The 18,412-nt window shown below is 45.4% G+C and overlaps 1 protein-coding gene across 2 annotated transcripts in view; it reads left to right on the forward strand.

Moving 5' to 3' along the window:
- Window positions 1-299: 299 nt before the first annotated feature.
- The window catches only part of Grip1 (glutamate receptor interacting protein 1), a 634,564-nt gene continuing 616,451 nt past the window's right edge, over window positions 300-18,412 (forward strand). For both annotated transcript variants that reach the window (XM_085683147.2, XM_085683148.2), the window contains exon 1: window positions 300-623. In XM_085683147.2, the coding sequence (XP_085539273.2) occupies window positions 566-623 (58 nt within the window). In that variant the 5' untranslated portion in view covers window positions 300-565. The remainder of the gene's footprint in view (window positions 624-18,412) is intronic.

Here is an 18,412-nt window from a genome sequence, read left to right on the forward strand (position 1 = left end):
TCTCGGGGGAGAGGCTCCGGCGACAGGCGCCCCGGGAGCCCGCAGCTCGGTCCCGCCCGCCCAGAGGAGCTTTGTGCGGCCGCGGCGGCTCCGAGTCCCACCTGCTGGCGGCGGAGGGACGAGGAAGGGGAAGAAGGAGGCGAGGAGGAGGAGGAGCGGAGCGAGGCGGCGCCAGCCCTGAGCTCCCGCCGGCGCCCACCTCCGGGGGCTCGGCGGTCCTGCACCGGCCTGCTCGGGTCCCCCGGCCTCGCGGCCACACCGCGCCACCGCGGCTGCAGACACCCTCCTCCCGCCCCTCCCGCTCTGCCCGCGTAGCGCGCGGCCGGGCCCGGCCGCCAGCCACCGCCACTGCCACCCCGGGGAGCTCCGGCGACTTGGAGGCGAGCAGCGGGGCGCTTGGCGTCGCCTCCATGTGTCGGGGAGTCGCCTCGGCGCCCCAGCCCCGCTGAGCAGCCCCGGGCGTGTTGCGACCGGCCGGAGGGCGTGAGCCAGGAGGCGCGGCGAGCCCCGCAGCCGGCGACCAGAGAGCGAGCGAACCCCGGAGCAAGCCCAGGGAGCAGACACCATGCCGGGCTGGAAGAAGAACATCCCCATCTGCTTGCAGGCGGAGGAGCAGGAGAGAGGTGAGCCTGGCGGCCGAGCCTGACGGCCGAGTTGGGCGCCCCCGGTGCCTCCCGGTCCCCCAGCTTCTCAAGACCTGTCCTCGGGCCGGCAAGGGAGGGGCGACGAGCACTCGGCGGGGGTCCGCTCCCGACCAGGTGGCACCTTGCGAATTCCGAGACGGGATTTTGGGGTCTTGGGGGGAAGCCGAGGGGGCAGGGAAACGGTGCTGCAGCAGGCAACTTTTCGCTTGGGGAAAGATTTTTTTTTTGTTTTTTTTTCTTTTCCTGGCGAGAACCTAGAGGAACTCCAGCAGCTCCCGGGCCCGCTGGCACGTGGAGCCGAGGCTCCTGTCTGTGCGGTGGGCGCTTCGGGTGCGGGGGGTGGGGGAGAATCTTGCAGTGTTTTAAGTGACTTTTCAAACTTTCGTACTCCTGCCGCGGCCGCCTTTGCGATGTCCCCGCCTCTGGCTGGGCTACGGTGGTGCTGCCAAGCCCGAAGTTGCTGGAGATTCTTAAAGGAGGAGGAAAAAGAGGAAAAGGGGGAAGAGTGTGGGGATGGAAAGGGGGCGCTGCCGTGGGTCACTGGAGGGAGGGAAGGGAGACGGAGAGGGCTGTCCGCAGGCTGAGGGGTCTGGGGCTGGTAGTGACTGCCTAGGAAATGAGTTATGCCCCAGCGCAGTCCGACTTTCTAGTTAATACCGCAGGACTGCGGGTTTTTCATAATTACCGTCTTTTTTTTTTTTTTTTTTTTTTTTTTCTAAGAGATGGCACTCGGTGCCAGGTGCCTTGCAGACCTTTTATGCTTCGGCCTGACAAGTGTACTGGGCATGTGGCTTTGAAGTGACTCGCGGAGAGGAAAGTTGAAGGCCTTTTGCACCTAAATGCTTGGCTCTGTTGTCATTTTATGGTGTTTGTTTTGTGCAGTGTTTGGCCTGGAGTTCAGCTCTGTAACCTGGATATGGTGTTCTCTGAGTGCACCAAAATTTCCTACAAGGCCCCATGGGGCTGTGGGGTGTGCAGTATCCAGAGGGCTTCCTGGCTGTCTAGGTCCACCAGGGGTTATAGTCTCCTGTTTCTTCTGCTCCAGCCTGCCCTGGCTTGTTCAAGAAAATGCTTTAGAAGTGAGTGGCTTTTAGGATGCAGGGTCTTCCTGAGTGTGCCCAACAGCTGGTGCTGGAGGTTAAATGGTGCTGCATAGGAGGGTGGCAAGGGAAGCAGGAAGCCAATCTGCTGTGCAGAAAAGGGGTTTGTTTGTTTGTTTGTTTTTTTTCAAAAGATCTTGATTCTGCAGCATGGGGAGCTGGTGTGGACTGTGGCTGGGTTACTGGTCATGCCAAAAGTTTCAGACTCTTGAAATAATGCTTACAGTGGAAGAACCAATGTACATTTTCCAGTTTCTCTCTAGGTGGCACAGCGTGTCTTTGGTTGATAGCCTGTTTAATGACTCAGGGAATTTGTCCCTTTGAAAAGCACTTCCTTATTAGATTTGTGCATTCATTTCCAGTACACTTTTTGGCATGTGACCATGTATTTATCCCTCCCCAATGTTACCCCTGCTTCAGAAATACATCTGTCTTTGCTTAACCAAATTTATCACCAGGTAAAAGCCCTGAAAGAAAGCATTGTGTCAAGCACACGCTGTCTGTTCTATCAGCTGCACGCCGCAACGCACCTGATGTTAAGAGCATCCGTTTGATTAAAAAAAAAAAAATCACAGCTCTGCCCTCAGGTTTTATCAGAATGCTGAAGTGGGTAGTTTTTTTTTTTTTTCCGGATTGTAACAAAATGTGTTTGTATGTCTTTTAGAAATATATGGTAACTTTGAAAGCTGATCACCTAATCTGCTTGGCTGAGATAAGACCGAAATTCCTCCAGTATAAAAAAATCTGAATCAGAAAAATTGGACTGTCTTAGCTCCTCCAACAGGAGAAAACAGGGAATGTGTGTGACTTTGGTGCCGCCCCCTTTAATGATTCTTATTTCTTGCTTATATTTTTTAAACAACAAGTGTTTAGAGATGTGCACGCGCAGGCGTGTGTGTATGTGTGTGTGTGTGTGTAGGTGTATCTTTTGAGGTCGTTCCTGCCTTATTGAGAATGTACAAATGTTTTTGTACCTAGAATTTGTGTATAGGGATGTATTGTGTATATGCAAATGAGTAAGATGCTTACATGACTTTCTGTCAGACGACATTGTTGAGCTTGGCTTACACTTTTTGCAAAATTTTATTATAAAATATTGAGTAGTTGATGTTTTCTGTTTGTATTTGAATAACACTGTATAGAGTTTTCCCTATCCCTGAGATTTTAAGTAATTCAAATAGTTCTGAATTAGGTACCTTTGAAATATAAACAGAAGGATTAAACTGTCAGGTCGGACAGAAAAATAATGAACATGGTATGCGTACATTTTTACTGTTGTCTGACGGTACAATCAACCAAAAGGCCGGGTTCTAGTATCTTGTATTAAATCCTAAGGTGGGCCGTGCTTGCTGCCTTTTCGAGACTACTCTAGTACAACTTTGTTCAGTGTATGTTTTATTTAGTTAAATCTTTTTTTGCTGTTGACTGTAGTCCAACTTCATAAGAGATGCTACCTTCCTCAAGGTCTGTATCTCAGCATTACTTGTTTAAGATGCTAATCTCAGTTCAGGGGTGGCTGGGAGGAACTGGAGAGATGACTTAGTCAACGTCCTTGCAAGCGTGAGGATCCAAGTTCCAATCCCTAAACCCATGTTAAAAAAGCCAGGTGTACCAGTGCCTTCCATGCTTGTGGGGGGGAGGTGGATTACTAGGGCTTGCAAGGTAGCCAGGCCAGCTAAGATGGTGAACTCTGGGTTCAGTCAGAAACACCATCTTAAGACAGAGGAGCAACTGAGGAATGACGATGCATCAACACACACAGAAATTTAGGGGTCTACGTTTATGGTATTATCACATGCGAGAACGATTTGGTTAATCTATGTAATTTTTGTGTCATACTGACATTCACAACGGGGGTTTGCCTTGAAGGCCCCTGTCAAGACAATATTGAGTGAGCTATTGCAATCACAGGCAGGGCTGAGCAGAGAAACTGCACCATATCGGTTGTTGCGGTACGTGCAGTCACTTCCAAGATGACATGTGAAGACTCACCCATGTGGAGTGACACACTATTAAAATTCAGAACACATTTCTGTGTCCTTCCTCCCCTCCCCCATTTTCTGCTTGAGCTGCTAAACCCAATCCATTTAGAAGCCATCAGATACACTTTCGGGTAAATGTTTTAGGCGAGGAAGAAAGAGTATGATGTTCTCTTTAATATCCCTTCCAATCAAATTAAATTAAGCAGTTTATTGGTTGTTTCACATCTGCTTCTGAGCTGTTCCTTTGCTGTAGGAATGTAGTTGCTGAGAAGAACCCAGCACACTGGGACAGGTGCCTCTGTAATTAACAGTGCCGTTTTTGTGCCTTGTGGCTTTCCTCTGACTTGGGAGGCTTTGGCTAGTGACTGCTTTTCATAGTCGGGCAATGTGTAGTGAGCACTCAGGACCAAATGTGCTGCTCAGGAAGACGGACTTCTTTCTATTGTAAATGTGCCACTTCCTAGTTTACTTTGCAGCAAGGAAACAATACTAACTGGCATTTTCTTTAAATTTGAAATTTAGGCTTAATAGAATGTTCAAGTATCATTCTCTTCTAAAGATACTCTAACTGCATTTTATACAGCCGGCTATGCTTGCCAGGGAGGAAGGCATCCATTTTTTGTATTCCTTCATTCCTTTGCCATTTTAATTTTTTTTTATTGTAGGTTTTGGAGGTCTATACATGAACTTGAGAATGTCCTTAGCATTTCAGTTACAGAAGTTACTGCTTAGGGTTTTTGTGTGAATTTGAGCAAATGAGAGATGTAGATGCTTTTTTGTGTTATAAGCTTTTATAAAACATTGATGAGAAGGGTGGGGGAGGGTTGAAGAGTGTGCCCTTACCACACCCTTGGTCTATTTTATTTTTATGTCACACGGAGACCTGGTGACATCACACTATGTCCTGTGTAATAAAATGCCAGTTTGACATTTGAGTTCTGACTGGTGAGCTTTGTGTGGGAGAAGGGAAGAAAGTAAAGAGATCTAGAGTCCACCATGTGTTAGACACCGCCGGATGCTGCATATGTGGCTTTGTGGAATTTTGTGGTTCCAGGTTCTTCATACTATTGTCCTATGAAGAAGTTGTGGCCCAGAATCAACACAGTTGCTTCTAGTTACAAAGTCAATCCCCTGAATACTAATTTCTAAAAGAGATAATTAAAAAATAAGTTAAGTTACAATTCTTTAGAGAAACTTTGTAGCATTTTATTAGCACAATATAACATCTTGCACCGTTCCTCTCAAAAAACACTGCTGGCAAATCTCTCATTGTGAACTCATGAGATAGTTTGGTGGAGGTCTTGCCACAGCGTGGGTATGGCAATCAGAGGACAACCAGTAAGAGCCAGTTCTTTCTTAGCATAGGAGTACAAAGCATCAAACTCAGATGGCCAGGATTGGTGTACTGAGACACCTCCCAGGCCCTATTTATATACGTTTTGATACAGTTTCTCCATGTGACCCAAGTCACCCTGGAGCTCTCTACCTTGCTTCAGCCCCCAGGCGCTAGGATTTACATGTGTGCACTACCACACTTGGCTCAACATGTTTCTCAGAATTATTTGACAAGCTTAAAGTAGCTCATTTAGGTGAACAGTTTTTTCCACCAAGTTTTCGACATTATTACAGTTTTCCTTGTCTTCGGAGTGTATTAGCCGTGAAGGCAAGAATTAAGGAAAACAAGGTGTTGTTTTTCTGTTGTGAGCTGGTAAATGACTGCATTGTAGTGGCCATTGTACCCTTGCTTTGTTGCCAGACGTATTATGTAATTAAAGTCATATATCTGAACTCTTAGCCTGGCTACCAGTGACCAATCAAAGGGATCTCCTTGGGTAATGCTTTCTTCTGCAGCAACCTGATTGGTTTCTTATACAGAGAAAAGGTAGTATCAATTCATACCAGTGAAGGAAATTGAGAACTGAATCCCATGGAATTTAATATTTTTGTGCTAAGTGCTCTACAGTGGCAGACAGTTTAAGGCATTTGAGGATTATTTGTTTTCCATTAACTTGCAAGAGTAGTTAGTAATACCAAATATAAGAGCAGCAGCAATAGAAATCCGCCTGTCTAGCTGCCGTTGACTTTGAAAGGCAGAGCCGATTCTGGGTTCCTGTCTCACCAAGGTTACACTTTCGGAAATGCTGGCATTCTTAAGTGTGACCATGAGAAACCTGTTGATGCAGGGTCCTCTGTGAAGATGCCCTGAGTGGTGGAAGTGCTGTCAGCTTTACAGGGAGGTGAATGCTGTCTAAATACATCTAGCAGTTAAAATCTATCAGAGTTAATGTCCCACAATCCTTCATTTCAGCAGTGTTTAACCTGAAGGCACCCAGTGAGGTCTGCGGAGAAGGTGTGACTCATGTCCTTGGTCGCGTCCCTGACTTCAGCACCGTGGCAGACAGGAAGTAATTGGAAAAGACGTGGCATCAAAGTGCAAACCCACTGTGACAAGTGACGTCTCTCTTATGTAATAATGAAATGATACTGACAAACTCAAAAGAGTTCCATGTAGTATGCCACCTCCATCCAGATTCACTAATGGGGACTTTAACTATTTGTATGTGTCTTGAAGTAGAAGATCCTTAAACCTAGCCCCTTAGGTTGCCTAAATGGTGAGATAAGATTTATTTTTTTAAAAAAAATTCTTTTCAAACATCATAAGCTGGCAGAATGGAGTAAATCCAGTGTTTTGGAGGAAACTCCAATGAAGCAGCACTTTCCCAGGCCAGGTTCTTTGATGTTACCTAATCTGATTCTTTCATGAAAAACTCAGTGGAGAAATAAACTCAGGACCATGCTCCATTTCCTGCAGAAGTAAACCATGCTCCATCCCCTGCAGAAGTAGACCATGCTCCATCCCCTGCAGAAGTAGACCATGCTCCATCCCGTGCAGAAGTAGACCATGCTCCATCCCCTGCAGAAGTAGACCATGCTCCATCCCCTGCAGAAGTAGACCATGCTCCATCCCCCTGCAGAAGTAGACCATGCTCCATCCCCTGCAGAAGTAGACCATGCTCCATCCCCTGCAGAAGTAGACCATGCTCCATCCCCCTGCAGAAGTAGACCATGTTCCATCCCCCTGCAGAAGTAGACCATGTTCCATCCCCCTGCAGAAGTAGACCATGCTCTTTTCCCCTGCAGAAGCTTCTGGTGCACTAGCTGCCATGATGGATGTGTGGATGAGAAAATCATGTGTTTTTTGTTTGTTTGTTTGTTTTGTTTTGTTTGAGATTATTAAGTACAGTTGTGGATCCCGGGGTGTAGCGTCCGGGGTATGACCTATGGTTACAGTCGTCCCTTTTTGCCCCTCTGCATGCTGGTGCCAAGGAAGACTAAGGGAGAGCGATTGTGCTGGACCAGGGAAGGAAGATGTTATGAGGACAGAAGCCAGTGGAGGTGGCAGGAAGGAAGGGTAGGACAACTTGAAAGGAGGAAGCGGCTTCAGAAGATTGGGAGGGGATGGGAGGATCGGTGTGTTTCCGAGCATCCTTGAACAGGAGATCCCAGGGACTGCTAGGGACTTCTCAAGGGACTGAAGTGTAAATAGAGGAGAAGAGACTAGGAGTCCCCTCCCACAGTGGAGGAGGGGAGCATGAGACTGAAGAAGGCAAGATGTAGTATTTCCTATGCCAGGAGGAAGTTTAAACTTTTCATCTAATATGTGGAGTTGTCCAAGGATGAGTGATTGGATTCTATTTGTCTCTTAGAAAGGTTACCTGGAGAACACAGAGGGAAACTGTGAAGGGGTAGGGTCTTGGAAGAGTCGGGAATGAGTAGGCTGCTGCCTTGATTTGGTGATCTTTCTCTCTGTCCCTCCTCTCCCTCTCTCCCTCCTCTCTTTCTCTCCATCCCCCCTTTCTCTGTATCTCTCCATATCACTTCTCTTTCTCTCCAACCTCCTTTCCTCCCTCTCTCTACCCCCCTCCGTCTGACTCTCTGTCCCTCTCCCTATCCCCCTCTGTCTGAGACAAGGTCTCTCTATGTAGCTCTAGCTGCCTTCAACCCTGTCTCTATAGGGGACCCAGTATTCTTTCCGGGTAGACTTAATGAAGTCTGGTCCAAGACTGTCACAATGAAGGACCACCAATGTGGCTATTCACCAGTCTGCGTATAGTGTACCAGGGATTGCCATTTTTGCTCCTTTTATTATGTAAAATTCACATACTGTCTGATCATCAGTGAAAAATAGCTACTGTTCTATATGTGTGTCTTAAAACTAACTTGAGATTTAGGTGACTGTGTGCCACTGAAATAAAAGGCCGACAGCAGCGTATTTTACAACGTCCCTTCCTTCCCGGTAGCACTGGTTGCTATGATTGTGACACTCTGAAAATATCTGACTGATCTAGGAATAGTTCTAGCTTGCTTCTTACTCTGGACTCAGGGTCAATAGCCAGAAGTGGTTATTATTCAGCATTGTCCTGGGCAGACAGCCCCTGGTACCTCTGATTTTTCTTGTCTGTAAAGTAAGGGCACTTCTTGGCATGTTTATGGCTGGGGTGGTGTCCAAAAGTGAACGACTGGACATCAACCTGGTGGGAAGTTGGCAAAGACTCAGGCTCTTGACGGACATTTGCATATTAGTGGGCCATCTTGAAATGGGGGTATTACTTGAGTTACCTTTGTCTCATAAAACATAATAAAAAGAAAAACTTCATTAAAAAGCTTAACTATTAGTCTTCCAAAATGAGGTCAAGTGGCACTTGTCTTTAATCTTAGTACTCAGGACTCAGAGGGAGGTGGAACTCTCTGAGTTCAAGGTCAGTCCCTATGTAGCCAGGGCTACACAGAGAAACCCTAGCTTGAAAAACAAATAAAAAAAACAAACAAAAATTTCCCTCTTGAGTCTTATAACCGCGGTAGCAGTGTCAGAGAACGGTGCGTGTCTGACAACATATGCAGCCTGTGCACCTAAGATGCAGTACATGTGGTGGTGTTTAACTCTCCGACCGCAGCATCCTTGGCTGTAGGGGAAAGTTCAGCTCAAATGCTGAGAGCACGCTGCTTCCTACCGCTGATTCCAGTTCTCTCTAGTAAGGTCCCTGACCTCAGTCCACTATCCCATCACCATCAAATTGAAACCATGCTCTTAATTTTTTTAAGTAAGGAAAAAGGTTTTGCCTATCTCTGCTGCTACTGCCTTTTTTTTTTTTATGATGCTGTTTAAACGTATACAATATGAAACAAGGCCCTCACTCCTGGTGCCTACAGAGTCAAGTAGATAACACAAATCGGTCACATCGAAAGGAGCAACATCCGCTATGCGCACTTTGATATTTGACTGAGACTAAATTCCCTCTGCAATGCAAATGCCGTCCTTGTTATTGCAGAAAGTAATGTCACCGCTTTTGTTTTTTCTATCTGAGTCTGTGATACCACTGCCTTTTTTTTTTTTTTTTTTTTTGGTCATAAACACATCATTTACGTGGAATGTCCTCGACGGCAATCCTAAATATAACACCCAAAATTAACTTCGAGATTGGTGTCACACTGGGACTGCACACTCCTGTTGTCCTATTTGATCTACCTTTCTCCTTCTTAAACGGTCTGTGGTGAGGGACTATTTTAGTCAGCCAAGGTTGGCCGAACTGTTGTTGAACAAACAGAACAATGAATTGTGGGGCAAGTCACCTGCTGGGCTGGTCCCATTTGGTGAGATGCGTCACCAATCACAGATCTGCATGAGATCATTTCACATGGCAGCAGGAATCTCTTCAGCAGTCCTCACTACCACCTACTTATCTAAGCAGGAGTAGGTAACATGTACCCTGGCCACGGACCACACTTAAAATAAGACTCTGTTACAGTACCTGTGCACAGTGGCGATCCTGAGATCAGTGGCATTGGGAGCAGCTTGCATAAAATGTACACACTTCTCTGAAGGTAAAAAAATGAAACAGTTTTGGCAAACTGCTTTTGCCTCATCTATAAGCCATCTATCTATTGCTGTTGAAGACAGAATCCGAACCCGTCAATCAGGAGCACACCAGTCCCGTTTACAAACTCCTCTCTAGTTTCCCTCACTCCTCAATGCTGTCCCTCTCTCCTGTCCCAAGATGGTGCCCGTGTGAAGGGGACAGCTCAGTGTCCTGTGATGCTGGGAGAAGGGCACTTCATCCCTTCACTGTGTGACCCTCACTGTGTCCGATGCTCTGATGTTGGCATGCTTGGAACCTGGGCACTGTGCCCTGTTATCTACTGAGTTGAGTCTCTTCCCTCTTATTCTTTTGGATGTCACCCTGCAGCTGATTTGCTCTTCCTGGACCTCATCATTGTGTCTGCTTGGGAGATCTGTGAGTCTGTGACCTTCCACGGGCCTTCCTGCATACCTTTCCTGTCAGCATTTCTGTCTCCCTCTGGGGAGCCAGGGCATCACTGTTTAGAGGTGTCCCCAGCACGTAGGCCTGAGCTGCTTTCTATAAATGTCAACGCTCTCTCACCCATTGCCACATTGGATAGTGCACGTGTCAAATGGGGACCTGCATGCTGGATGGCGGTGTCCTTGGCCACTGTGCTCCCTAATGTGCTCAAATTTGTGCAGGAATTGGTTTGTCTTTCATTTCCCACCTGTGAAGGAAATTTGACGCTTTAGGATGTATAACGTCTGATCTACCAGCTCCCACCTTTTCCTTCTTTCCTGCCCTAGGTCTGGAGTGATCTCAGTGACTCGAAAACTTCAGCTGGAGGAGACAGGGAGCCAAAGGGTGAAGGGAGGGTGAAAGGGAAGACATCCCTGCTTCTGTGTAAAGTGACCTCTTCTCTGAAGAGCCAAAAGAAATAGAGACAATGGACCAGCAGCCCAGAGATGACGTAGCTTGGAGCTGGCAAACGGTTCCCCTCAGTACATTTTGCTGGCCAGCCTTGCACACTAGCCTATCTTTGATTGTTCACCTAGAAATCTGCCCTCTGTACTTCTCCAGCAGACATAGGCATAGAAGTACGGACATTTTTCTCCTCAGAGTTAGCACTGTGGGACTCCTAATAAACACTGATATTTTGTTCTGAGATAAGAGTCTCACTCTGTAGTCTAGACTCTCCAGGAACTTTCAGTAATCCTCCTGCCTTAGCCTCCCAAGCACTGGCCTTCCAGATAAAAACCACCATACTTGGTTTGATACCAGTGCTGTTTTTAAAAGGCTCCCCTTAAATTTCAAATGAAGAGTCACAGAATAAGTCACCAGATATCCAGATTTCTTCTTGTATGGGTTTAAAGAATCAATCAATCAATCAATCAATCAGTCAGTCAGTCATCATCATCTTCTTTCTTTTCTTCCTCCTCTTCCTCTTCCTCCTCCTCTTTCTCTCCCTTCCTCCTCCTTTCCTTCCTTCCCTCTTTTCACTCCCCTTTTCCTTTTCCTCCTACTTCTTAGACTATTCAAGAGTTATTGTCTATGATTTCCCTAGTTTTTGAATACAGAATATAGCAGGCCATATGAGAATCTTGTACACAGTTTGACAGGATAAATTATTAGAATTTACGTGTTTTATTTGGTTCAATTCATCATTTAAACAAAATATAAAGAATGTGGTCTTTACCTATTGGTTCACTTTAAAATGGCAACAAGCCATAAGAAAATAATGTAGGGAAACATTTTACACAGTGACATGGCAGATGCCCTTTGTTTATTCTGTGTTGAAGCTGTGAATACTTTCCCTTTTTGCTATCTCATGATGTCTAGTGTTTATATCTTACTGATGTTCACAAATTCCACCTGGCAAGATTGAGAGGAATGCATGGCTCGCCTCAAGAAGACAAAATTAGTTACAGGAATTTCTACCTTATCCTTTTCAGAAGCTTCAGGATTATTAACTAAAACAGTGGCATTCAAAATTGGGCTTTTCAGCAGAATTTAAGTGTTTCCTTTTCAATGTATAATTTTCCAGCATGGGAGCCCATTTTCATCAAATGAAACTCTCGAACAAGGCAATATAAATTTAGCTTCTTTGTCAGTGTTTCACTTTCCCCCTGTCATTTGAGTTATGAGAGGGAATGTACGAGGCTAGAATCAGACACCCGTAGGGCTGCCGCTGCCGGGAACGAATCGCTGGCTCTGCCAGCGAGCTTGTGTGTGGCTGTACAGAGGAGAGCCCTGCCATAAAAGTGTAACCTGTTTCCTCCCACCCACAGCCATGTGAAGTCAGCGACCGCACTGACTCAAACCCTACCCTAGTAATAATCCTACTGAAAAAAGAAGAGGGGGCAGTGTATTAGTTTGATCAGGGTGCTCTAACCAAATGCCATGGCTGATAGACTGGGTGAGTTAAGCAGTAGAAATGAATTTCTTTACAGATCGTGAGACTGAGTTTATTATAAATGGGAGCAATGGAGAGAGTAGGGATGGAGGGGGGAGGGAGGGGATGACTCTGATTTAAGACTCAGTCTCTTGTGTGTCTTCTTAGGAGGACATTGATCCTATTAGATCAGCGTCCCACTCTTAAAACTCTGATTAGCCTTAATTCCTTCCTTAGAGACTGCATCCCCGAATAAAGCCACACTAGAGGGTTAAGCATGTGTGTGGATTTTCAGTGAATACAGATACTCAGACAGCAATGAACAGGAACAGAAGATTAGTCAGTGGTTTTTATTATGTTTCTGTAAATTTTATCTCTCAATGTCTGCAAGTTACTACTAATTTTGAAGAAAAGTGTCTGGTTTTAAAAAGTGGCCTCTGTTTATTCTCTTTTTTCATGCTTGTGTGATGTGTGTGGGGAGATTGGGTGAGGGGAGGGTATGTGTGAATTTGTGCATGCGTGTGTTCTTATGTGTGTGGATATACTTGTGTGTGTGAAGGCCAAGGCTGATGTGTGTCTTCCTCAGTCTCCCTCTGCTGTATTTGCTGAAGTCTCTCAGTTGAACTTGGAGCTCATTAATATGGTTAGTCTAGCTAGCTAGGTTGCTTCAGGGATCCCTTCTCTGCCTGCCTTCCCAGGATTAGAACTCTGGCTTTCACACTTGCTTTTTGGCTACAAGTACTTTAACCCCTCAGTCGTCTCCCTAACTCTGACTTCTCACATTTTCTTATTGATGTTTTTTTCTCATTGTGCACCTGTCCCCCTCCATTTAGATGTGTTAGACTTATGTCTGCTGTAATCAATAGTGTTCAAGAACTGGTCATCTGTGACCCCCGTGATCAGGATGCAGAAGTTGGTGGGGCTTCCCCTTGCTATCTGGATCTCATAGAGCCACCATGCTGGGAGGAATCCCTTTTGCATGGGCAGGTTGCCTTCTCTCTAGGTGGTAGTTCTGGATTCTGGTCTTCTGAGGCTAGCTACTAGGCCAAGTGTCACTGAGTCTATAGAGGGGTTGGGATCTCTGGTTGTTGAGTCATCTCAGGTGTTAGTCTTCATATGGAGGTTCTGTGATGTGGGATTCACCTTTGTATGCTATAAATATGTTTTACTACCATTGGTTAATAAAGAAGCTACCTTGGCTTATGGCAGGAAAATTATACTGAATTCAGGGGGAAAGAGTGCAGAGTCAGGGAGATGCTATGTAGCTGCTGATGGAGAAAGATGCCAGAACCTTACCGGTAAGGCATAGCCTCATGGCAATACAAAAATTAATAGAAATGGGTTAATTTAAGATATATAAGAACTACCTAGAAATACACCTGAGCCATCGGCCAAACAGTGTTGTGATTAATATAGTTTCTGTGTGATTATTCAGGTCTGAGAGGCCGGGAAACAAAAATACAGTCTCTGACTACAAATCTGGACAATTTCTCTTTATTCCTGACCTATACAATCTCTGAGCTCTGGAAGATGACAGTTCCATTTTGGTGAGATTTGTTGTGTAGAGCTGATACTGGGGAGCCCTATCTGGGGTCTCTATTTCTAGCTGTCAGTTCATGGAAATACCATTTAGGTGTCGCTTAGGTTGAGTAATTTGTAGGTGGTGGAAATGCAGCCTCCACTCTTACACTTCCTTGCAGGCTGGGAAGTTTAAGATCAAAGTCAGATTTGGTGAGGATTGTTTCCTGCTTCCCAGGCGGCAACTTGTTGCTGTGTCCACATACAACCGAGCATGGGGAGGCAGAAAGCACTGGGGTGATCTCTCTAAACTCCTTCATAATAGGACTAATCCACTCACGACAGCAGAGGCCGCGTGACTTATTTGCCAGGGGTCCCTATCTTAATAATGTCACACTGGGTTTGGGTTCCGACCTGTGAGTGTTGGAGAGATGTTTGCATCCCTGTCCACATGCAGTTCCGACATGTGAGTGTTGGAGAGATGTTTGCATCCCTGTCCATATGCAGTTCCGACATGTGAGTGTTGGAGGGATGTTCGCATCCCTGTCCATATGCAGTTCCAACATGTGAGTGTTGGAGGGATGTTCGCATCCCTGTCCATATGCAGTTCCAACATGTGAGTGTTGGAGGGATGTTCGCATCCCTGTCCACAGGCAGCTGCTGCTGAGCTCTCATCCACGCTCCTGAACAGAATCCTCTGAACCCCAGCCTCCTCCGTTAGCTCCCCTTCCCAGTCTTGCTCTAATGGAAATAGTGCTTTCACTCAGGTTCAGTCTTTCTCCTCCATGGTTTCTCAGTCATGTCTCATCGCCCTTTTTTTTACAGCTACCCTGTAGCGTATACAGGGAACATCATGTGTCTGTGGCCACATCCTGGGCCGCCAGTTCTCAGAGGCAGCCCTGTAGTCTCTGAATGTCTTTCTAGATGCGTTTTAGAAGGTGTGAGGTCAAAGCATTTCCGTACGAGCATCGACACTGTTGCCTTTGCATGTGTGTTCTGTCATGAGTGCATACTATGAATTATGGGCACATATGGCATATAGGGACACTTTTATTCTTGCTGTACATGTAGATGCTTGCATGTCAGATGTTTCTATTTTAATAATTTCCATCATGCGAAACATTTACAATTGAGATAATCAAAAATTTGTCTGTGTGGGTTCTTAGTGGTTTAAAGTCGTCTGCATAGAGCATGAAAACTGATGTCCTAGAACTTGTCACTGTCCAGAGCTCTCCTCTTTCATCTTGTGTTCAGCTGTCCTGTCTTTCTGTTCCTGACTCCTATCCTCTTCCAGTCCTGTAGAACCTCAAACCCACGGCCCCTCCCACCACATACTGCACTGCAATCCCTGCTTCTATGTGCAGCTCTGATGTGTTTCCACGGGAGCAGGACTGTGAGCTAGCCTGCTAATGTTTCCCATGTGTCTGTGTGCTGCACACACTCATGTCTGTCACTAATGGAAGCTGAGGGCAGGGTTGGCTTTTTTTCTTTTTGTATCAGTTTTGTTACTGTTGAATTCTCATCATTCAGAAGAGTTCTTAGTAAGTCCATAGAATATGCTCAGCAAACATCTGTCCAATGAGTGAAATATTAAAGTCCCAGAGGTAAGAGGCAGTGTTCCAGCTCCTCATTCAAACAAGGAAAGGTCTAAGGTAGTGACATGTATGAGGATATTTGGGGAGAAAAGGAGAAGCAACTTGGGTGTTCCTAAGGCCATTGACTGTGTCCAGTGGTATCACGAAGGGAAGAGAAGGATGTTCAGATGCCAGGGTGAGCATGCTCACAGGTGCGCTTCCATTATTCTACAGTTTGTATTTGAACTCTTAAGCATCTTGATTCCAGTGGAAGATAACCAGGGCCGATTTTGGTACTGTATCATTCCGACTTCCTGTGCTAGTTAGTTTGGAATGTCAATTTGACCTGACATAGAATCATCAGGGAATAGAACCCTGATGAGGAATTATCTAGATCAAGTGGGCCCGTGGCTATGCCTGTGGGGAGATTGTCTTGATTGTTAATTATTGTAAAGACCTAGGCTAAATGCATGCGACATCACTTCATGTCTGGGAACTGTGTAAGAGCAAGGAAAGCTAGTGACTTAAGAAGGCAGGCAGCACGGAGCCATTCCTTGCTCTCTGCCCTTGACTGGGGATGGGGTGGGACTCGCTGCTTGAGTTCAGGCTTTGCCTCCTTCCCAATAACGGTCTGTAACCTGGAGCAGAAAGCCAAAGGAACCCGGTCGTCCAGAAGTTATCTTTTCCAGCATATTTTACCACAGCAATGGAATGAAACCGCAACCCACCCTCCACATTTGAGGAAGAATTGGGAAGCTAAATAAACCCTACATCAACATCTCTGCTTAGCTGGGAGGGGCAGGTGAGCAGGGGGTTTCTTATTCACCGTAGTTGAACCACACCCTGTTCTTTAGAAAATGCCCCTTGATGATGAAAGCAGCAAAGATTTCCGGCTAAAATGTACCTCTGTTAACTGTGCGGCTGATGGGAGAAGTGGTCAGCAGGCAAAGTCTTCCTCTTGACTCTGAGACAGGATTGCTGTGTCAGTGATGGTGTCACAGTCTCCGGATTTACGTCTCTGCTGCCCACCTCTCACAGTGCAGGGCACTGTATGGATGCTTAGCTTTGCTCGGTGAATAGACAATGAGATAAAATGAGCAGGCATTATGCAAAGAGGTGGCGGGAAAGGAACAGGCTTCATCTTCTTCCCATGCATGGAGAGAAAATGACATAAAGTCAAGGGTACAGCATATATGGGGAACATTACTAATAAACTATATTATCTAATTGATTTAGGAGAAAATATTTTTGTTGATATTACTCATAGGACTTCAAAACTAGGCCAAAAGCAAGATGGTTTTAAAAGCAGAGCTAAAGTAGTTTACATATTTCTTCAACTGTTTGTGTCTCATTCTTGGATCTGAGAGGATAGCTGCAGGCTGTATCTATCTAACAGCCTCCTCTGGCACTGAGGTCGGCTTTACCAGTGTATAATAACATGCCAGTAAAATGAAGATTAGTGTAGTTTGTACTGTTTCTTTTCTAAGCCAATTCAACATGCTCTATTCACTCTGGAATGAAATAGAAACGGCCTTTAATTGAATAATTTATTGTGCTGTTTGTTTGTTTATTGAACATCAAACACAAGAAATAAGTATTTAATCAACTTCTTTGCTTAATGCATAATTATAGAGAAACCTATTAGACTATCTGTAAAATTATCTATATGTAATATATATATATATATATATATATATACGTTAGCTGTGTAATTTAGAATGTTGCATTGCATTGTCCTTCATTTGAAGGCTGTAGTTCATATGTTTATACATTCTTAGTCACCCCATTTTTCTATTTAGATACAGTTGATTACATGGTGGATAATCTCAAATTTCAGTGTAATCATAAATCTTACTTAGATTAAGGTGTCAGCTTAATTGGATAGCTTTTTTCTCCATCAGAGCATATCTCTAACAAGGTTTTCCAGGCTCCCAGCACATGCATGCTGTCATTAGTTTTGGATACATATTAGTGTTCCTTTGCTGTCTGAAGACCTTCTTCATATTTTCCCACTTTCCTATCCTGTTTCTTTCCAAGTTCCATGGTATCTGCTTGTCTTTTCCTTCAGCTCCCAGCAATTGGTTCGATGCCTATTCCAAGCCCAGCAGGCCTCAGGCTTCCTTACTACACTTGTTTGACTTATTAATGTAATAACCTTCTACATCCCTTCCCTGCAGATACTCACCGAGGCTGTCTCCTGGGGAATCACATGCCTTTCACGGATTCTTCCTCATGCAACCAGTCAGTTAGGTTTAGAATGCATGCAGTGGATGAGGACTTATTCCCTGAGCAAATTTTTACTTTCCGTTATGGGGAAGAAACTTGTCTCTACTGCAGGACAAAGACTCTGGCTTTTATCGTGGACTTGGGTTTGAATACTAACTCTGTGGCCTTGGGCAACCCTTTGATCTTTCAAATTCTTCTTGCACAGATGATCTGTAGGAGTGCACGTCTCCATCTTTAGAGTAAAAACACCTGCCTGTGGTTGGTCCTCAGCAAAGGTAGGGAACTGTGGAAGAGTGGAAGTAGACGTATGTGCACTGTTGCAATGCTATATACGGTTGTGGACTAGGTATCCCAGTATTGTGGGTGGTGCAGTGACCTGAAGACTGCTTACAGTAGGTTCCAGAGTGTTCGCTCACGCTAGTATTTCATCAGGAATGAGGGAGGTGTTCCCCAAACTCTCTTGCTAAAGTAGATGTTTGACAATGAAGGAACCATTTGTTAAGAGCAACAAAGAATGATTATGAATGTAACTCAGAAACTTATCTAAGTTACTTCACGTGAAATTTGAGGGCCCTCAACACCGTAGAAAATGTACACAGAATAAAAGGGCTGTTTTTACATGCTCTGCATATGCTGCTGCTGCTAAGTGGCTCAGCCTGACACCAAGCTTTCCATGTATGGTAGAGCAGGGGAATCAAGGTGCCAAGTGAGCTGTTACCTTCCAGCACTAGAGGACCCGCAAAGATGCGAAGATTGGGATCTCATTTCAACATTTCAATTAATGTTTCCAGATAAAAACAACACGAGGCAAAAACCAATCTAGGAAACAGGAAGTCTGGCACAGCTGCTGTCTGAGCTGAGGTCTGGGAGAGCCCTTTTGCCTGTTCAGATTCCCTGGGCTGCTGATATCATTTATTATTTATAATCATTAGCAACTTCATTGCTCCCTGAACCACTGATAGTAAAGTCTGTCTCTCCGACCTCACTGTGATCCATGGCTAGCTCGTCTGAGCTGAGTCTCTGAGCACGAAGAAATAGGGATGCTTGCCTGGGAGCCCTGGATTTGCTCCTGAGATCAGGGCTGACCACCTTGCCCAGATGGCACTCAGTGTCAATCACCGCCAAGTTAAGGAGCC

Source organism: Myodes glareolus, chromosome 26, assembly GCF_982192425.1.
Source record: "Myodes glareolus chromosome 26, mMyoGla1.1, whole genome shotgun sequence".
Lineage (NCBI taxonomy): Eukaryota > Metazoa > Chordata > Mammalia > Rodentia > Cricetidae > Myodes > Myodes glareolus.